Source organism: Poeciliopsis prolifica, unplaced genomic scaffold (genome assembly GCF_027474105.1).
Source record: "Poeciliopsis prolifica strain line A6 unplaced genomic scaffold, Auburn_PproV2 SCAFFOLD020, whole genome shotgun sequence".
NCBI classification, from domain to species: domain Eukaryota; kingdom Metazoa; phylum Chordata; class Actinopteri; order Cyprinodontiformes; family Poeciliidae; genus Poeciliopsis; species Poeciliopsis prolifica.
The window spans coordinates 233,775-252,797 of NW_026562395.1; the positions used below are offsets into that span (position 1 = coordinate 233,775).

At 38.3% G+C, this 19,023-nt stretch overlaps 1 protein-coding gene across 1 annotated transcript in view; it reads right to left on the bottom strand.

Annotated features, from left to right (window-relative positions):
- Positions 1-14,558: 14,558 nt before the first annotated feature.
- nbas (NBAS subunit of NRZ tethering complex) overlaps positions 14,559-19,023 on the bottom strand; it is a 152,822-nt gene continuing 148,357 nt past the window's right edge. The window contains exon 53 of the mRNA XM_055044449.1: positions 14,559-15,483. Within this exon, the coding sequence (XP_054900424.1) occupies positions 15,208-15,483 (276 nt within the window). The 3' untranslated portion in view covers positions 14,559-15,207. The remainder of the gene's footprint in view (positions 15,484-19,023) is intronic.

Consider the following 19,023-nt stretch of genomic DNA (forward strand, 5'->3'; position numbering starts at 1 on the left):
CTTATCCAGGTGACCTCAAGTTTGTTGAGGCGGTTGTATGACCGTGTCTTCAACTCCATGGCGATAAGCAAAGTGCAGGCGTGGGATGTCTGTCTGTCTGGGGTCAGGAGAGGACGATGCTGAGCTTGTTCTTGAACTGAATGTGCTTAGTACCGTTCAGACTTCCATCTACCTGTCCTCCTTTTGCTTGAAGCACATGACCTTTTTCATCCTCGAATGCACCTGTCTGATATTGTTCCTCTGTAGTTCCTCTCCAGCTTCTCTCTCTTGTACTTTTCAATGCTTTTTCTAATTTTTACTTTCAGCTGCTTTTGTATGTTCCTCAATAATTCCCTCTCTCATTCCCTCCTCCTCATGTCCCTGGTGATCCAGGGTTTGTTTTTAGGGAAGCATCTCACCAGGGGCAGACTTGCATATGGGACTACTGGAGATTTCACCCAATGGGCTGACGGGTTAGTGGTCCGGTGGAGAAGCTGTCCCGCCTGTCCCAGAGTCACGCAGCATACTCTTGTTTTCTCTACTTCATAGATCAGCTCAGTGTTCGTCCACGTAGTGGACCTGAAAAGCTCATGAATGAGTGTTACAGAGCCAGCTGGATGACAATGAAGAACAGGGATCGGTTCCACAAAGCCTGGCCTATAAAAACAAATAGCTCCTGTGGCGCTTATTAAAAACTGAACAGTTGTGAAAGAGTAAAGCCTTGTCCCTACGATATGAATTAAATCTTCCTGTTTCTCTCTTAAATCCAGCAGAGATCTGCAGTGCAATGGTTCTACCTCGACATGCAGGGCTGTCCAAAGGTGGTGTGGGGTCTCTCTTCCTGTTAGCTACATCACCACCACTAATAGTGTTTCAATACAGATTTGATAGAATCTGGGATATGGCACCAATGTTAATTGGATTAGTTTAAAAGCAATTACTGATAATTGGTTATTATTTGCTGATATGCAGTTGTGGAAAGACAAAATTGTTCGTACACAACTCATTAATCTCAAACGGTGAAGCACAAAGGTGAGGTTTATAACTCAAGAAATTCCCAGAATGGCACAATGAGTTTTTCTGCTTTGATTTCTCACAGGATTGGTTGATCTTCAGGCTCCAAATGTTTGTCCAACAGCACACAGAGGACTTGATTGCTATCAAGTGTGGAGGCTCCAGCAGATCATACTGTCAAGTTGACATCCTCCGTTCAGGAAAGACTGGGACTTCTCATGGCTTTCTTCCAACATTGAGTTTTAACTCAAATAGCCCCAATTCACACCAAATTTAATCTCAAGGCATTTACCTAAAACTTCTCCAAAGGTTTATCCTTGGTCTGTCCAGGGTGTGACTGTGTTTCTGGGACTCATGTGCACGGCCGTCACAGGTCTGAGTCCTGCCCTGTTGACATTTACCGAAAGTCTTCTCCCTCTCTCTCATAAGCTCCTTCCCTGTCCACTCACTCTCAAATAAAAGCCTATAAAGCCCCAAAAGAAAAAAAAAACATTAAAAAAGACTGTGCCATTCTATTTTTTCTTTTGGTATATTGCTTGATGTTGATGTAAGCATCTGAATATTGATTTTTTTTTTTTAAACAGAAGAAACATCAGTAAGAATTGTATTTGCAGTTAGGGCCTTATACAAAAACACAGACCCTGATTCACCCACTTTGTCATGCACACAGGGAAACACCACAACATCAACATAAACTCTTAGATCTTTTTCAGCGCCTCAGCCAAAAGCCCTGATGTCTGGTTTTTGCTCTCTAAGGACTTCTGATGCTCCTTTTAGCAAGTTTTCAACAAACTTGCTCTCTTTTCTCCCTGTCAGTTATTCTGTCTCATCTCTTTCACCACCATTAATATATTGTTACTCCCTCAGCTGTCATTTCCTCTCCCTCGCACACACAAATAGGCACATGATGTGAACTTTGCGTTCACATCACAGCAGAATTTTCTTAATTTATCACTTCTTCTTGTCTTGATCTAGATCAGCCTCACATCGTTTCCTTTTTAGGGCGCTATTGCATCCTTTTGTGTTTCTTGCCCAATATATATGTTATTTTATCTTTTCTCTTTGTCTGAGTGTCACTATGGTTACCCCAATCCGCACAAATCAACACAAGGCCAGTCAGAGGCCTGCAGCTGTGCAGAGGTGATTGCTGTGTGTTCCTGAGTATTTTTGGGGCAAGACTTGAGAAGAAAACTGATAGAAATTCAGGCTCAAGATGTTTGGGGCACACCATGCATGAAAGAGGAGGAGGAAATTAGTCAGAGCTAAAGAGATATAAGGGAGCACAACTTGATTCCCCCAGAGTGCCCAATTCTCTCTGAGGTTGTTTACAACCAGCAGCAGCTCTTATCATCATCAAAGCCTGTAAGTGACAGTGTCAAAACTAAACTCCTCTGCTTCCCCGTGCTCCTCCTTCACTATTTCTATGGAGACTGATTGCTTCAGTGAATACACTGGAAACAAAAACACCTGATGGCTCTTTGGTTTCTGGTGAATCTGGCATTAATTGTTTGAAACAATTGTTTGTACCGACACATTTGTCTGCTAAATAGTTGCAAGTATGGTTACAGCATGGTAAGTTATGATAAAGCACATTTTGTTTTAAAAAAATAATGGAAACATACTTTTGCTTCTTTTGTTTTGAGACGATAAAAGACTATTTTATGGATGTAAAACATTTAACTAGGCTTATCTCTATCAAAACACCAGCAGCTTTATGGTGTTTTTAGCCTGGTTGTTAGAGAAGTGTATGTGAGCTTGTAGGACAACTGAGACCATGAAGGCATCCATTTGGTACAGGGTTAAACAAACCAACTGTTGTTTCATGTTCTCATCATTCATTTAGTCATAGCAAAGTGAGTAATCAGGATTTTAGTACATTTATATACAGTGCAATCTGAGCTTATGAAGCCTTAGCTGACAGATTTCAATACCAAAATGAAGCTTGGATATGACATGTTGCTGTTTTAATCGTTGCTCATTTTCTCATCCAGAAAAAAAAAAACACACCAAAAAATACAATTATCTCAAGGCAACCAATTTTATGAATAAACTGAACTGAATTACATTGTTTGTCAACTAGCATCAGTTGTTTTATTGAATTAAAGTGACTTTTTTGGTAGAGTGCCTTCAAATGATTAAGTGTTGGGCTGATTGCTTTGTCATGCACATTCTGTGTTGAAAGTTTTGGGTGTCCATTTTTTTAATTCATTTTTTGCTTTAAACATGTCAAAGCAGAACATTTTATTTTACCTGTAAGTTTTTCTAATTTACAAAGAGAGCAATAGGGACTTAGTTACTCAGTCACAGTTTCTAACAGATAAAATCACATTATGTAACATTTTAGTTCTTGAATCAGTATCTAATGAGGTTAGTATATTTTTCACCTTTTAGTCATTTTTAGTCATGTCCAGAGGGGGCAAAAAGTTGAGAAGGGGGATGTAATTTTACTTTCAAAGTAGCAGCAGTCTTTTGAACTACCTAAATTGATCTTTTACACAAGGATTTATTCTCAGAAATAATGATTGCAGTAATTTGATAGCTGTCACCTTAGTGGAAAGTAAATTATACATTTCTTCTCTGTAACTAATCCATTCTGTAAGGCTTACAAAATTACAAAAAGCTATTAAAAGCCTTCATGGATTCACCTTGCTTCTTGTCTAATAAAAATGCTAAGCAAAGTTGATTGAAATTCCTTCACAATGACAAGACCATTGCACATTCTTTTTCTAACAACTCCACGAAGTAATTCCCACTGTCTTAAGGTTTAGATCCATGCTTTTCCAATTAAATTACAGTAGTTGTTTTATAAAATGAAGGTTTATTAGCTCAATGAAAGTTCAACTTTCTTAATATGCTTCGAAAATATTTTGTTTTAAACTAGCAAAAAAACAGAAGTAACATTGCTATGTTTAGCTTGCTTCATGCATGATTATTTCCTGATCTTCCTATAAAGCTGCAAAATCTTTTCTTTGCATTCATTCTGCAATGTCTAAAATGTAGTCCGTTCCTTCTGTCCACTCCCCTTGGCAGAGGCGGTCAGGTGCTGAGGTTTTCCAAGGCAACAAGATGACACCAGAGAAAATAACAATTGCTGGTGAAGCGCGTAATTTTCTTCATTCAACTGAGGAGACTAACATCAATGAGTCTCTGATTGCAAGAGAATAGAGAATAAATGATGCGCACACACACACATGCAAGCCAGTGGGTGTAAATCCTTCACAGAAGTTTTATTTGATTTCATATTTTACATAGACTTGATATCCATCTCCTTTTCTCTTTGCTTTATATTACATACTCCACTATACATCCATTATTTTTCTTGAAAACAAACCAACCAGCAAACAGAAGAAGACTGACACATTTGCTTCTACAGCAGCACTGGAAAAAAATAAATAAAAACATCTCCCTTCCTGCTCATATTGATTTGGCAGATCAGCGCTGCTTTCTTTTCTTCCTCAACCTCCTTTCCCTTGTTTTGCTGCTGACTTCAGCCCTGTCCTTCAATGCTCACAAAAAAATCTTTCTGCCATTGTGAAACCCCTGTTGTGCTCCTCCGTCTACAAGTGCTGTGCGCCAGGTGCTAAACCAGCTCCACAAACTCCTATCTACCAAGCAGCTGAGCAACCTGAGAGCTGTGGAGCCATATGGTGGCTGGTGAAGCTGAAAAGCATGTGAGAACAGGTTTATCAGTTAAAGAGGAAGTGTTAAGAAGGAACTATTATTGTTTTTCCACCTACTCTTCTGCTCCAAACAAGCTCTTATATGTTAAAATAAAGCTTAGCTCTTCAGCTGTATAATACTAATGTATCTTTTTTTTTTAAATCACCGTCAACATCGTTAAAACTTGGACACAGTTGGATGTTCCAACAGCACATTGATCCCAATTATACATTAGATTATGTTTTAGAGACAAAATGGGTTAAAACTAGGCTTCTTAAATCAACCGTACAACAATCATAGTGAAATTGGATCGTCCATCCTTTAAAAGACAAGAAGGGTGAGCAGATATTCGATCTGAATTATGCCAGAAACTTCTTTACCAAAATAATTGGTTTTGCTAAACTTGCAAACAGACTTTTGTTCTCATGTTATTGACTATTATATGTATCTTTGAACCTGTATGCAGTTCTTATTCTGTTTTGATAAAATAAAAAAAAAGAAAGAAATTAATGTCTTGTTATAAAAATGTCTTGATTTTTTGTTTCTTTGTAGTTGTATTATTGTACCACTTCAAAGAACATAATGATTCAACATAATTATCAGCTTAATATAGTCCTGTGAGACTAACAGTAGTTAGTGGCAAGAGATTTAGGGAACAGGGCATAGTGAGATTTTTTAAATAGGTAAGATCTTTATCCCTGAAGTATCTGACCTGGATGTAACCTTTCCCATTCTAGTAAGAGACGAATGGTCTCAAAAGCAAAGTATATTAAACAGAAGCTGACTAAGCATGGGGTAAAAATAATTCTGTCTAATCACCATCTGGATTCTACATTTTTTTGTTTGCACAAAATACTGATTCCAATATCAAAGTTTAGGATATTTTTTTTAAAAGCATAATCTAAAGCTCTGTGAAAAGATCCTTGACAGTTGTAAGACCTGCAAGACTCTTGGTAAATGCCAAAAGAAGAGAAAAAGCAGGAAATAACAGAACATTTCAAAGAGTAAAAATCTTTACTCAACATTTTTTTTTTTTTTGCTAAAACTGCAGGATCATTGTTAAGTTTGAATTGATGGAGATTACACAAATGCACTTTCTACAAGCCCTGTTCACTTGATTAATCAGGATTAATTAAAAGATCACTTCACTACTCATGCAGTTAAATGGCTGGCAGAATTTAAAAACAAAGAAAAATGTAAATCACACCAAAGGCTTTTAAACTAAATAAATCAATGTGAAGTAAGTTCCATTTCTGGTCCTCATCAGCATTTTTGCCACTGAGTTTTCTAATAACTGTAATGGAGCTATGATTTGAACAAAGATCAGAACGTAAAGGAAAACAGTAACAAATTCAGCCCTCAGAACACATTAGCATTTCTACAGAGAGAAACAACTGAACTCCGTTAATAATCTTTGGATTATAAAAACTTGTAATCATTTCAATAAGAAACATAAATGCAGGTTCTGATCAAGTTTAACTACTTTTCTATTTTTAACTTGATTACGTTGATTGTGGGGAGAGTTTCAGTCTCTAAATTGCAACAGATTCCAGACTTTCCCACTCTACCCAGTACAACCGGGTGATCAATAGCGCCAAAGGGAGCAACTGTGTCCGATCAAGTTTCATTTTCTTGACCCATACAGCACTTTGTGTGTGTAAAGTGCTCCATTAATGAAGACTGACTGACTGACAGCATGAAGAACAGCAAAATGCCTGCATCTGTCAGAGCGTTAAAATGCTCACACAAAACGTTGAACGGCGACAAAGAGTTTTTCTTTGATAGAATCCAGACGTCGGTTGTTCTCTATCAAAGATTTCCTCAAAGGAAACAAGGCTCCACATGTACCCAAACTAAAATGGTAACATCAGCAACATGCCTGCTCATATGCTTTTTCACTTGCGGTGAGTTAAAAGGCAGAAATCCACGGGTGCTCTTTCTCAGCAAAAACAAGGCAATATTCCAAACACTACTGATAATTGGCTCTGACACACATTCACTTCTCACTGTTACTAAAAGAATATAAACTCTTTCCTATTTGGCTTTGGCTAACAGGTTATCTCGGCACACTTTTTGACACATTTCTACCGGTCAACTATAAAATAATGGCAATTTAACACAAGCAGCAACAATGATAAGCAAATAGTTCTGATTAAGGAATGATTGTGGGCAATATTTGTACCAGTCTTGAATTGGGGTTACGGTCCAAACAAACTTATTTCAGGGGCCGCAGTTGGTTGCTCAATACTTTCTGTAAGACAGCCTTTCACTGCAAATACTGCCTCAAGTTTTTTCACACTTAGAAACTCTGCCAGCTCAAGTTCAGTCAGACTGAATGGAAAGCATCTCTGAGCATAAATCATCAACTATTGTGTTTTTTTTTTTCTTTGGATTTAGGTCTGGACTTTGACTGGGCCATTTTAAGTCATGGATGTGCTTTGATCTAAACTATTATCTGGTATAGATCACAGTTTTTTGTTTGTTTGTTTTTTTTTTTTGCTAGAAGTTTTAGATTTAGAGATAGAAGAATACACCCCTGGTGTTGCCATTGCATGATGCTGCCATCACTATGTTTTACAGTCAGGGTCGTGGACAGCACTTTCCATGTATATTAAAAATTAAGCTGTGGCCCCACCTAACCAAAGCACCATCGGTCAATTTGTATGTCTGGGTGCGATTCATTTGATTTCAAGTCATCTTAAGGAATCTTCAATTGACCTAAAACAGACAATAGACTGAAAGGAAAAATCTCATAACCAGTTGGCTCATTGTGCTTCTTACCTGCGAGGAGGAGAAATGGATTCACTTATTAATAGCAGAGGGAATTAAGAGCAGGTAGCAGCTTTTATCTAAAAATTAGATCATGATTGTTGTTGTTGTTTTTTTGATCAAATAACTTCTTTTCATAAAGAAATAGAATTAAAAAAAAGATATCCACCACGACGCTGAAAGGTTAGTGGTTTTTCAAATTGCTGGGTTACTTCACCACAGGTTTGTTATGTTTTTGGGAATGTCTTTCTGAGGAGGTCGTTCGCATATGCTTTGCTGTGACCACTGCATAGCACAAAGAATAATGCTATGCATTTAATATCTGTCGGCTTTCTTCTCATCAGTCCTTACACTTCTATTTGCATATTCTAAAAAATGCATAATTTTTCTTCTACTTTAAAATCATGCAATGCTTTTTGTTTATGTTTAAAAAAAATCCAGCAGAATATAAGCATGTGGCTATACTGTTTTAAAATGTGAAAAGGTTTGAATATGAATATTTTATCAATAAAAACAACTGCCTTCCTTTTTCATTTCACCAAGGTCTCTGTTACAGAGGTAATGCGAGTCCTGCAGCAGCGTATATTTATCCTGTGTGCTTTTAACCCTTGCTGCTTTTCACCTTTAACAATTTTGTCTTACCTGCTTGTGTGGCCGCCCTCTTTGTTCAGTTTTATGCATAAAGTAAGCTTTGCTCTTTTAAAGCAGCCTGTCTGTTAAAAAGACGTAATTTATATGTGTGGGTGCAGCACAGCGTGCGACAAACAGAGATAAAGCCGCTCCTCTGAGTTTCAAGGTTGTGGGTCAAACATGTGCCAAAAAGACGCAGTGGAAAGAATAGAGTAGTTTTGGAAACAAACATGGAATATTTTCCCCAGGACTCAGCGTGCTGACAAGCTTTGAAGACTTGTGAGGGATTTCCTGGAATGCAGAGTCACTTTTCTTTTCCCCCCCATCCTTCCTGCAGACTCGGCAGACACGAGCAAGTGCTTTGTTTCACAGAAATAACTTCTCCGCGGCAGCCCGCAAGATAGTGTCTCATTCAGCCTCACCTCCTGAGGGGGTACACCAATTCCTTCCCCGCTCTGCCCTCCTTCTCTCACCTCCTGGATGGATTGCGATGATGGCTCAGACCGGCTGCACCTCGAGCTCTGTCTGAAAAATGAAAAGAAAAGCGCTGACACTTGACAGGTGGTGACACTGTGTTTACCAAACCTCAGCAGCAGGGAGGTAGACTTTCACAACAACATTTTGCGCAGTTTTATGGAATCTATTCAGACCCAGAAGCAAAAACAGACGACAAAACAGCCCTGCTTCTTTTTTCTTAAGGATAAAGAGTCTTGAATTGTTCACAAAAAAGAAAGAGAGTTCACAACAAAAGCTGCGATCGGGAGGTGGGAACAAAAACGCCGTTGCTGTCATCGTTAACTCTAATGGATTCTGCCATTGTGTGAGTTGGTTACAGTGCCTTTCAGTGTCATGGGTAAAGTAACAATCCACTTAAACGGATGTGGCCATTTTCATCCGTCTGTCTCTGCGCATGTTGTGCATTTTTCATGTGGCAGTGAACTGTGTTAGATAAGAGGTCCAACGTGAATTGTGGGGAAGTAAAAGTTAATGAAAGTGAGATTACACCGTATTTCAGGTAATTATGAGGGCTGGCGCAAGCAGAAAGAGAACACGAGGAGGGAAAAACAGGATCCCTTTAATCTTCGCCAGCTTTGTTAGCTTCGTCTCTTTGGTAAAATGATTTTTATGCATAAGATGTGGTTTTCATTTTCAACAAGATTCACAGCATGTTAGAGCTCGTAATGAATGGGGGATGTTTTGAAGGCGGGCTCGGCAAACAAAACACACACACACACACACACACACACACACACACACACACACACACCACACACACACACACACACACACACACACACACACACACACCCACACACACAGATGCGTGCTTGTTGCACAATCCTCCAAGAATTCCCCAGAAGAATTATGAATTGAAATCAACTAAAAAAGAAAACAATCTTTGTGAGGCCTTGCAAAGGGATTCAGATCCTTGAAACATTTTTGGATTTTTTCAGGTCTCAATCACAAACCTCAATGTGTTTGGATTTAATGTGACAGACCATTATTTATAGAATGGCTTTGTGCATCCAGAGCCTGAAATGTTTGTTTTGTCCTCTTTGGCTAAAACGTGACACAATGAGACAAGTTCATTAGTGCTATGGCAAGGAACTGACTGAACACAAGTATCTGAAAGACCACATTGTGCTCTGAAGTAAATGAAAGCTGAGATGAATTAGGCTTCATGTGAGTATTAATGTCTTCAGGTCTATATTTCAGTAGTATTCAGTTTGAGTGTGGGAATCTGATAGGCTCTGACAGGGACCAAGCTGTGATGGTTATACTGCGGGATCAGCGCGTTTGTTAAATAGCATGGTGAACACAGCATGCTGGGAACAGTTCACACCACAGGAAGCTGTACAGAAGAAAATATACATTGCGACTGACTTGCCCATCCCAACATTTTATATCATATATCCCAAATATACATAGATATTAATTACTTTTTTTCTACCTTGAGAATGTCATGTCCTGATGGGATGGTGGAAAAGACTTGTTGTCTGAAAGGAGTTGGTCTATTGTCGAAGCTATTCAAGCCTGAAATGTCATCTCAATTCAGAGCATCTTGCACACTCAGCTCAGACTATCGTAACGTCAGTGTTCACATTTCCTAAGAAGACATGAATGATCAGGGCTTCCTAAAACACTAGAATGCTGAATGGCTATAATAGCCTTTGCACCAATTTGATTATTTAATAATTTGATATTAAAAGTAATAAATATATTTGTTGTTGAGCCTGTATGTAAATTTATCCAATAATTAGTCCAATAATGAGGACAAAGATTGCTAATGTCTATTTCAGTCTGTTGGCTCTTTAACAAACGGGTAGCAATGTGTGAAAGGCCATGTAGTTCATGACAACTGGTTCAGAGAACATTCGACTGAAAAAAACCCACTTTAAAACTACACTTCAGTTTAAATTTGGGTTGGAGTTTACACTTTAAATTTTATTATATTCTTTTTTCGCAATTCTTCCAAGTGTTTAGCACATTAAGCTCTCCTTTGTGCAAAAACTTCAGGTTTTTTGGTTTTGATTTTTTTTTCTATCATCTATAAATTACTTTGAAATACCTTGTGTATGAATAGTTCTACAAACATAAACTAAAATCCCCTAACATTTTAAGGTTTTAATTCATCCACGACTTCATTCATACCTTTAGGTGTTATTGGCTACTCGAAACATAGCATACTGTATGTTCTTCTCCTACCTGCGTTGATTTGATTACCTTGATTACTGAAGGATTCACCAGTTAAGACTGATTGCAACCAGGTATTGTGTCATCTTATTAGCCCCCTCTCAAATGAGTTGATTTTTATGCCATTCATCACCAGAAGAAGCCGCCTTTAATCACTAAAGGGTGCGGACAATCCGGCTTCAATTACTAGCTAAGACCATTTGAATTCACTGTGAAAGGTTATTATATTTTTACGTTGTTATGCAGCAGCAGAATGGGTTGCCACTCCACAAAGCCCAGTCATCTTTACCCAGTCAGTGTGGCGTAGTAGTGTAGAAAAGAAATAAATGCCACAACTCTGAAAGCAGGAGCAGAACCCTGTGAGAGTAGGGTTAAACATTAATTCTCCTGATGAGCCGCAGACGTCTCTGTAATGCAGACAGATCTGAGGAACGAGGGTTATAGCTTTGCGTCTGGCCACATATATTCACATGACCTGTAAGTGACACACGGATCGTCTCATTTTCCTCCATCTACTCTGCAGGTAAGAGATTCATTACTCCCTTGTTTGATATATAGATCACCCGGCCACCCCTTCTCCTCTGAACGAGTTTGAAATACAGCAGCACTGCTGACAGGGTAAATACCTCCGAGCCACGTCCCTTTATTCAATTTCTTGCCTGTCGAGGATACAAGCGGCAGCAGTTTTAAATGGTGCCCGCCTAAGTGAATTACTGCTGAATACATTATGAAATCATACATGCTTTTGTTTTGGCTGCCCTGAAAGTTTTGCAGAAACAGTAGACAAGTTAGACGGGAAAACATCACCGTGCAACAAAGGGGTTGTTAAACAAAACATTCAAGGAGAAACTAAGCTAATTATGAGTTGGTTAAAAAAAAAATGTTATGTCAGAAATGTAGCACATAAATCATAATAGAGTTTATCTATTGCTCTAATGATTTGGCATTTAAACAACTTTAATTACAAACCCTAACAATAAGATAATGGTACTGAAATTATGTATCTAATGCAGTTTATATACATTAGATACATAAAAATTCCTTTCGATGTTTAGGTATGTCAGTTTTCTACCTTTCATAAGAGCATAAATATGGATGTTGATACAATTATGTGTGAAAAGTTAAATGGATATTTGACATCATCTTTCCAGTTTAATTAAATCAGAATAAAGACACAATTTGGCATGAGTTTAGATATTCCAGTTGCTGTCAAAAAGTTATTACTTTCTCCATATTGTGTGTTTTCTGCCTCTTTGTAGAAAACATTTTTCTTCTTTTATGACAGGAGGAGTAAAATTTAAATATTCCTGAATTCCAAAACTACTTTTTTTGTGGTTATTTTGTTCTCCTAATAGTTTTGGAGCTGTTCTTGGTCCAGTATTCAGAGTGAATAAATAATAAATAACGTCAATGAGAGTTTTATTCCATCACAGTGACATTTTCCCAGCTCAGAATGAAAATCGCTCTCTACAAATGTTAGGACGCAATTTAAAATTCTTTTTCTAATGCATCATGCTTCCACTCACAACCTTTGATACGCATCATAAAAAGGCTTCTTTTGCATTTCAATAAATTATAATTGCAGTAACCCAGTGTCAGAGGTCCAAGATTTGTTAATTATATGCAAAACTCATATTCTTCAAAACAGATTTTTAATAGAGTTGACACATTGCATTAACATGGTGCAATCCCCACTGAAACTGCCTAACGGGAGTCGAAGGTGCATTTCTTGCGTCACACTGAGCTAATCAGGCAGAGTGTGCAGGAGTAATCAACTTCAAGTTGAGTCACCACTGTGTTTCAGCATCTATGCTTCACGTGTTGTAAGCAAGGGCTCCGATTGGTCAAAGAAGGGCTGAGATCAACAGAGGCGTGCAACAAAGGTTTACTGTATCAAAGTGTTCAGAGGTTATTAATGATTGATAACTAGGTGGAAAATAATTTATGGACCAGATATGGTCGCATCCAATTGTGCAATTATGTTCAACGCAAGTTCTCACAAGCCGGTTCTTGCATACTTTAGATCTTTCGTGGTTCAGCACACCTGAAGCAAATAATGGCTCATTAGCAGGCCTGCGAACAGCTTGATGACATGCTGGGAAGATAACATCATTTTAATCAGTGAGACATCTAAAGCACGCTGGATACTGGAACTTCAGGTGTGGAGGTGGACACCCCCAGTTTAGAAGATAAAACTTTTAATGGGGATAATCTGCATTTTGAGCTTCTTGTTCAGTGTTGTGAGATGGCATTTACCCATTTACAGAATGTTTCAGTGTTTTTTTTCTTCCTTTTTGTCACATTTAAATGTTCCAGATCACCAAACAAATTTTAACATTAGACAGATAACACTGAATAATCAAAATGAAGTTTCCAAATGATGGCTATTTATACAAACCAATTCATCCCTAAGTGAAAAAGTAATAATTCAAATGTCCCCAAAACTGATGTCACAAATTGATTTAGATCAGTTATGTCAAGTCTTCTTGGTGATGATGCAATACAGCAGACCAGGGTCATCACACACCACCATTGCTATGTTGGGCCGTCCTGGAATCTTGTTTTTCTGAGACTGTTTTACAATAGATGTCCTGCATCCCACGCCTTCCAAAAAGTCCGGCTTTTGGGATCATCAATATGTTTTTGTGGTTAATGTGGGATGCACCTCTGTGTTCAATCACTTTCCAATGAAACATAAACTCTGACTACAGCTGATTCAAATCAGGACTGCAGCGCTTTCAGTCGTCAAATCTACTCCTTACTTGGAGTAGATTTGGTAAAACGCTTCACCATTATTTCAAGTTTCAAGTCTCACTATTCACTTGTGTTGCAAAGTCTTAGAAATTAGTTTCGAGCCCTTTTCATCTGTTTTTGAATGTCTTCCTATAAGTTCATCAGATGTCATATGGACTCTATTGAAGTGATGCCACAAAGTCATCAGGTCCAATATAGTCAGCAATTATTTTTCCACATAAAACCAGGTTGATTTAGATTTTTTTTTTTTCAGATCACTCTTATTTTGAAAAGTGATTCTTTTTGTATTCACTTTGTAAGCATTATTTTATTATAGCAGCATGGCAAAAAATAAATTTATTAGGAGCCAAATATTCAAATAGAAATGCTGCAGACAAAGAGTCAGGGAAGAGGAATCAAATCATAAACATAAAAATATTCCTCACTCCCAAACTGCAAAAGTTTTTCTTTGATTAAGTGATTTATTCTTTCATTTTGTGAACACAGTGGACAAAGCTACCTGCCTGTGCTTGTTAGGAACAGACTTTAAAAAAGTACACCTCCGCTGATAATTTACTTTGCTTTGCAATTAGCCTTGCATAAAAAAAGAATTTTCTTTTTTTCCTTTGAGCAATTATCCACGTTAAGAAAAGAAAAGATTTGAACACTGTGGATGAAATCAGTTTCCCCAGCGAACAATACCTGGCTGCTTCCCCCACAACATCGTAAGTGCTGACCAGTGTAAACACTTCACCAAACTGCTTTAAAATAATTGTGCCACACAACAAAGTGCATTCAAGGGCCATGATAAATACATCATCATTGTTTGGGTCAGAGGGTTGTAATTATCCCCAGAACAGTGTGAAATTGCTGCAATTATGATGCAAATGTTTTGAATGTATTCATTTGGGAAGGGTAACAGTTTTGCAATAACCTTCCATTTCAGAGAAAAGTGAAGTTGAGAAAAGATTAAGACATTTTCTTCAACAAAGCTGAGATCTCCTAATGATCTGTAGATGTGTATAGAATTTTATTTTCTACAAAGAAACAGATGCACAAAATGAAAACACAATGCCTCATTATCATTGCATGTTCCTTTATTTCAGATCTGATAAGTGGGATGGCATGAAAACCACAATCATCTTGTATTGATATAGCTGGAACAAATTATGCTGACAGCATTGTCATACACCCACATACATGTTTATTCCTAAAAACACACAGGCACACACACACGACATGGGGGAGCAGTGGGGCTAATTTGTTTAGAGGAAATTAATTAGTTATTATTAGGGAGAAAACAACAGAGCAGAGGCAGGGTGTTTAACGGCGTGACGTTAAAGAGGCAAACCTGTCATGGAACAATAGGCTAATATCCACCCACCGCTCCCAGCTACCGCTCAATTACTTTATCACACAATAGGAGACGTTACGCACGTATAAATGTGAGGAGCTTGTGCGGTTTCTGATTAGTCCCTCCGTTGGAACGCTCAGTCGTGACTGAATGACAGCTGAGAACGGGGTTGTATATTTCTGTGTGCATTTCTAGTAGAACCAATGTTTCAATATTAAAGCAATCACCTCTCATGCTGTTGAAATTGTTTTCTATTGATGATCCCTCAACCAAATTAGAGAACTAAATACAGATATATGGCTTGCTAGTACTTCTACACTCTCTGTCTATGTCTACGTTAATGGACAAAAACATCCTCTTGCATGGCATCTTCCTCACAGCCACTTCTTGAGCACAGACAAAGCAGAATTGAAGGTGAACTGGGCCCTGTGAGTTCCTCTGTGAGAAAGCAGTAGGGAGCCTGCCTCTGGCGCGTGGCCCATCGCCATCAGGTCCGCAGCAGCTTTTTCCACGTCCCAGCCTCCCTCCTGCTGGTGGGACAGCATGTGGGAGCTGAGCAGGGGGTACAAGGCCGAGGAGACGCAGCCCACCAAGAGGCCCGCGTCCAGGAGCAACGAAAGCAGCTCTGTGTCGCAGGAGGAGGCAGTCTCCTGCAGGGAAAAAAGACAGGGTCAAACAAGTGTAAACATACATGTGATAAAAGCTAAGTGATACAAAGATTATATTAAAAAGGTCCATTCAGCCCTCATTACTTTACTTAAGGTAATGACGGTAATAGGTGTTAATGTATCTTATTGATATTTATCTATGTGATAAACCAAGACAAATACTAGTCTGTCAATCTTTAGTCTACTACAACAAATTGTCCTCAGAAATTACCTAATTAGTAAACAGTGTCAATATAAATTCAGATGTCCTGCAGTTCGTTTGAGAAGAACTAAGCACAGAAATCACACGGTGTGACCCAAAACAACCCTATTGGGACCGTTTAGAGAAATTGGTCTTGGCATGGTTTTAAACACACTAATGGTGTTTGTTTATGGTAGGAACGTGATCTGACCTCAGTCCAACCGACCTGCAGGATGTACGCTGCAAATCTGAGCCAAGCGCCTTCCAGTAGCCAGATATGGATCACAATTTGATAGAGTAAACAAACTAATAAAGGCTGCATGCCTTTCCATAAAACATAAAGCCTAACGCTACTTTTAGAAGGTTTTCTCAAAATTAAATTTGCTTCCTGTATTTACATTTGGTCGTTCCGCCTCAGCCACTCCGACCAATTAATCAAGTGACTTCTCTCTTTTGACTATTTACTGTGTGAAAAGAATCCAAACCAATAAAAAAAATCTTAAGTTAAACTCAATAATTGATTTGGCCCACAGTAAAAGAACTTTACATGTGGAAATGTCCTTGGAGAACAATAATAACCAACAGCATCAGAAAGATTCAGGGACACAGTGAGGATGAGGGAGAAAATGGTAAGAAGATCAAGGTTTGGTTGTAAAACATACTGGCTAGCCACACTCCATTCAATCTGATTGAGCCCAAATGATTTGCAGCTGAAAGTGATTAAAAAAAAATTATTTAGATGGAATGTTTATAAATATGCACCGGACTTTATAGATTTTCATTTGTAGAAAAACTGTTCACAATTATGTGCGCTGCATTATGTTGGTCTGTCAAATAAAATCCACTGCTGCAATGGGAGATATACAGGTTCTAAAGTTCTAATAGATCATAAGCCACTTTGTCTGGTGTGAGTAGTTGAAAATATTTCATAAATACGCTTGACCTTCACCTAAAAAAAACTGTGATACAGTTCAACAGTATGGATACTTCTGGAAGGTACTGTAAAAAAGAAAAAAAAAAAAGAGTTGCTGGTGAAACAGAGAACATTTCTGCATCAGCAGCAGAATGTGAGAGTTGTGAGTGATTACATTGTCCCATGCTTGATGAAACCTGATGGGGTCACAGTGTCGCATCACATCTTATATTGACCCTGATGCTGACCACCACTCCTCCTGGGATGAGCCTTCACACACATACACATACACACACACACACTTCTCTTCAGTCTATGCAGTCACTTGTGTTTTCAAGAGGAACACAAAGAAGTATAATTGTAAACACACCAACAAACCTCTATGTAATATTTTAATCACATCATCTGCCTCCTTACATCAGTCAATTACATGCAAATTCCACCCACTAAATGCTGCGGTGAGTGGTGTACGGGGCATGAAAATCAAAGCTGAGTGCCGAGGGTTGAGAGGCCGTCTCTCTGCCTCTCACTGTGAGTCAGCCCTTCTCCTCTGTGACCTCTCACCTGTTTGCTCTCTCCATTATTAAGCTCGAATTCGCTTTGGCCAACTTTACACGCATGTGTGGAGACAACAGCCAGTCCTTGTCCAGATATTTTTGGAGCTGAAGAAGATCAATTATAAATGTTGGCCCCATGTCTTATCCTGTTTTTGTGGAGATGGTGAGCAAAGCCGGATGAGTTTCTGCCCCCCACACCCTTTCACCTCTAAAATCTCTCATCCCTGTGTGAGCCACTTCTCCTTTTTTTTTCTACCTCTCGCTTTGAGGACAGTTCATCCTTTAAAAAAAAGCACAAAAGAGTTTTAAAAGGATGGTATGATGGGGTCTGAGCATTTCACAAGAGACTTCACAAACATTTAGCTGCTGTCATTGATGATGACATAGAGCCCTGGTGGAAATACTGATCAAGTTTTGCTGCAGTGTTAGAAAATCTCCAAAGGAGCATTAGTATTCAGGGTTTGTCTGCATTTTCAGTTCAAGTAGACCAAAAGTGCATGGTTACTTTGGGAGCGAGGGAGACAGAGCTGACGGATAACGCTTATGGAGATATAGTTCTTTATGTCATGCATGAGTAATAATTTAATTTCTGGGCCTTCCATTGAGAGAAACGACTGGAGGAATCATGACAAGCCAGGGCGGGGGAACAGAGATGGACTACAAGGTCATTTCAACATAATGACAATTAAGAGAATGAAAGACATAAAAGAAGTGGCAGTGTGGGAAACCTATGATAAAGATAAAAGGGGATGAGCCAAAGAGCAGTAGGGAAGACATGCACTCAAAGCAGCTGGTGCATACATTTTTAAGTGTCCAGGAGCTGCAAACCAGAGCCAAAGTGAAGCTTTTCAAAAAGACTTTCACACTTTGGATCAGACCTTTTTCATTTTGCTGCCTCAGCTGAGTCCCCCCATCTCCAAATATGGCCAGACATATATGAAGATGCTCTGTATGTTGACCTATTCCAAAACCTTTTATGATTATCTGGAAAAGTAATTATTTTTACAAAATGTATAAAGATTAGAGTAGCAGAGACAGAAGTTTCTGATAAAACTGAAACAAGCTTTTCTCCAAAGTAGTGTCCCCTCAATATTCTACAGTGTGCCAATCTGCTGCAATATGGCAGACCTGCAGTGAGTAGTGAGGGGAGCTGAAAGGGTCACTAGAGTCTCTGTTTCAGAGACTTAATCTCTTCTCCATTAACTTTCTGAACTGCCCGCCATCAGGCAAACTGTGTCACAGCCTCAAATAAGGACCACAAGACGTCCAAACAACTTTCTGCCTCAAGCTGTTAAAAACTTTAACTGCTGTTAAGATCATGAAAACCAATTAAAAATCCTATTTGTAATATTTGCCCTCTGTTCTAAATTCCTAAAAAAGTAATCTGCTTTACTTTAGGTTTACAATGAAATTACATTAAATTGATTTAAAGATGAAAAAGGCACATATTTGGACTATTTCTAAAATGTCAAAAATGTGTTTCAAAATCTGCGAGAAAAAAAAACAAAAAAACTTGTACTAAATCTTCTATTATCTAGAGTTATCAAGACCATTAAAAACAAATATTAATGTCCATAATTTTTTGGATCTCAAGTCAACAAAGAAACTTAATGCAAAAAGCAATAAATTACAAAAAAGGAAAATAAGTATCTTAGATTTCAAGACAATCCACTTATTTGAAAGACAACAATTAGAAGTGAAGTTGGGGTTATTGTTTATGAAAAGTCAATAAATGCACCTGCCCACAGTTGGTAGCAGTTCTAAAGAAGTGCAAAATTCACCCTCATTTTGAGACATGATTGTGTTCATGATTCATCACCTTGATGCCCATTCTAAAAAAGGTTGAAAGACTGACTTACTTTGGAATTTAA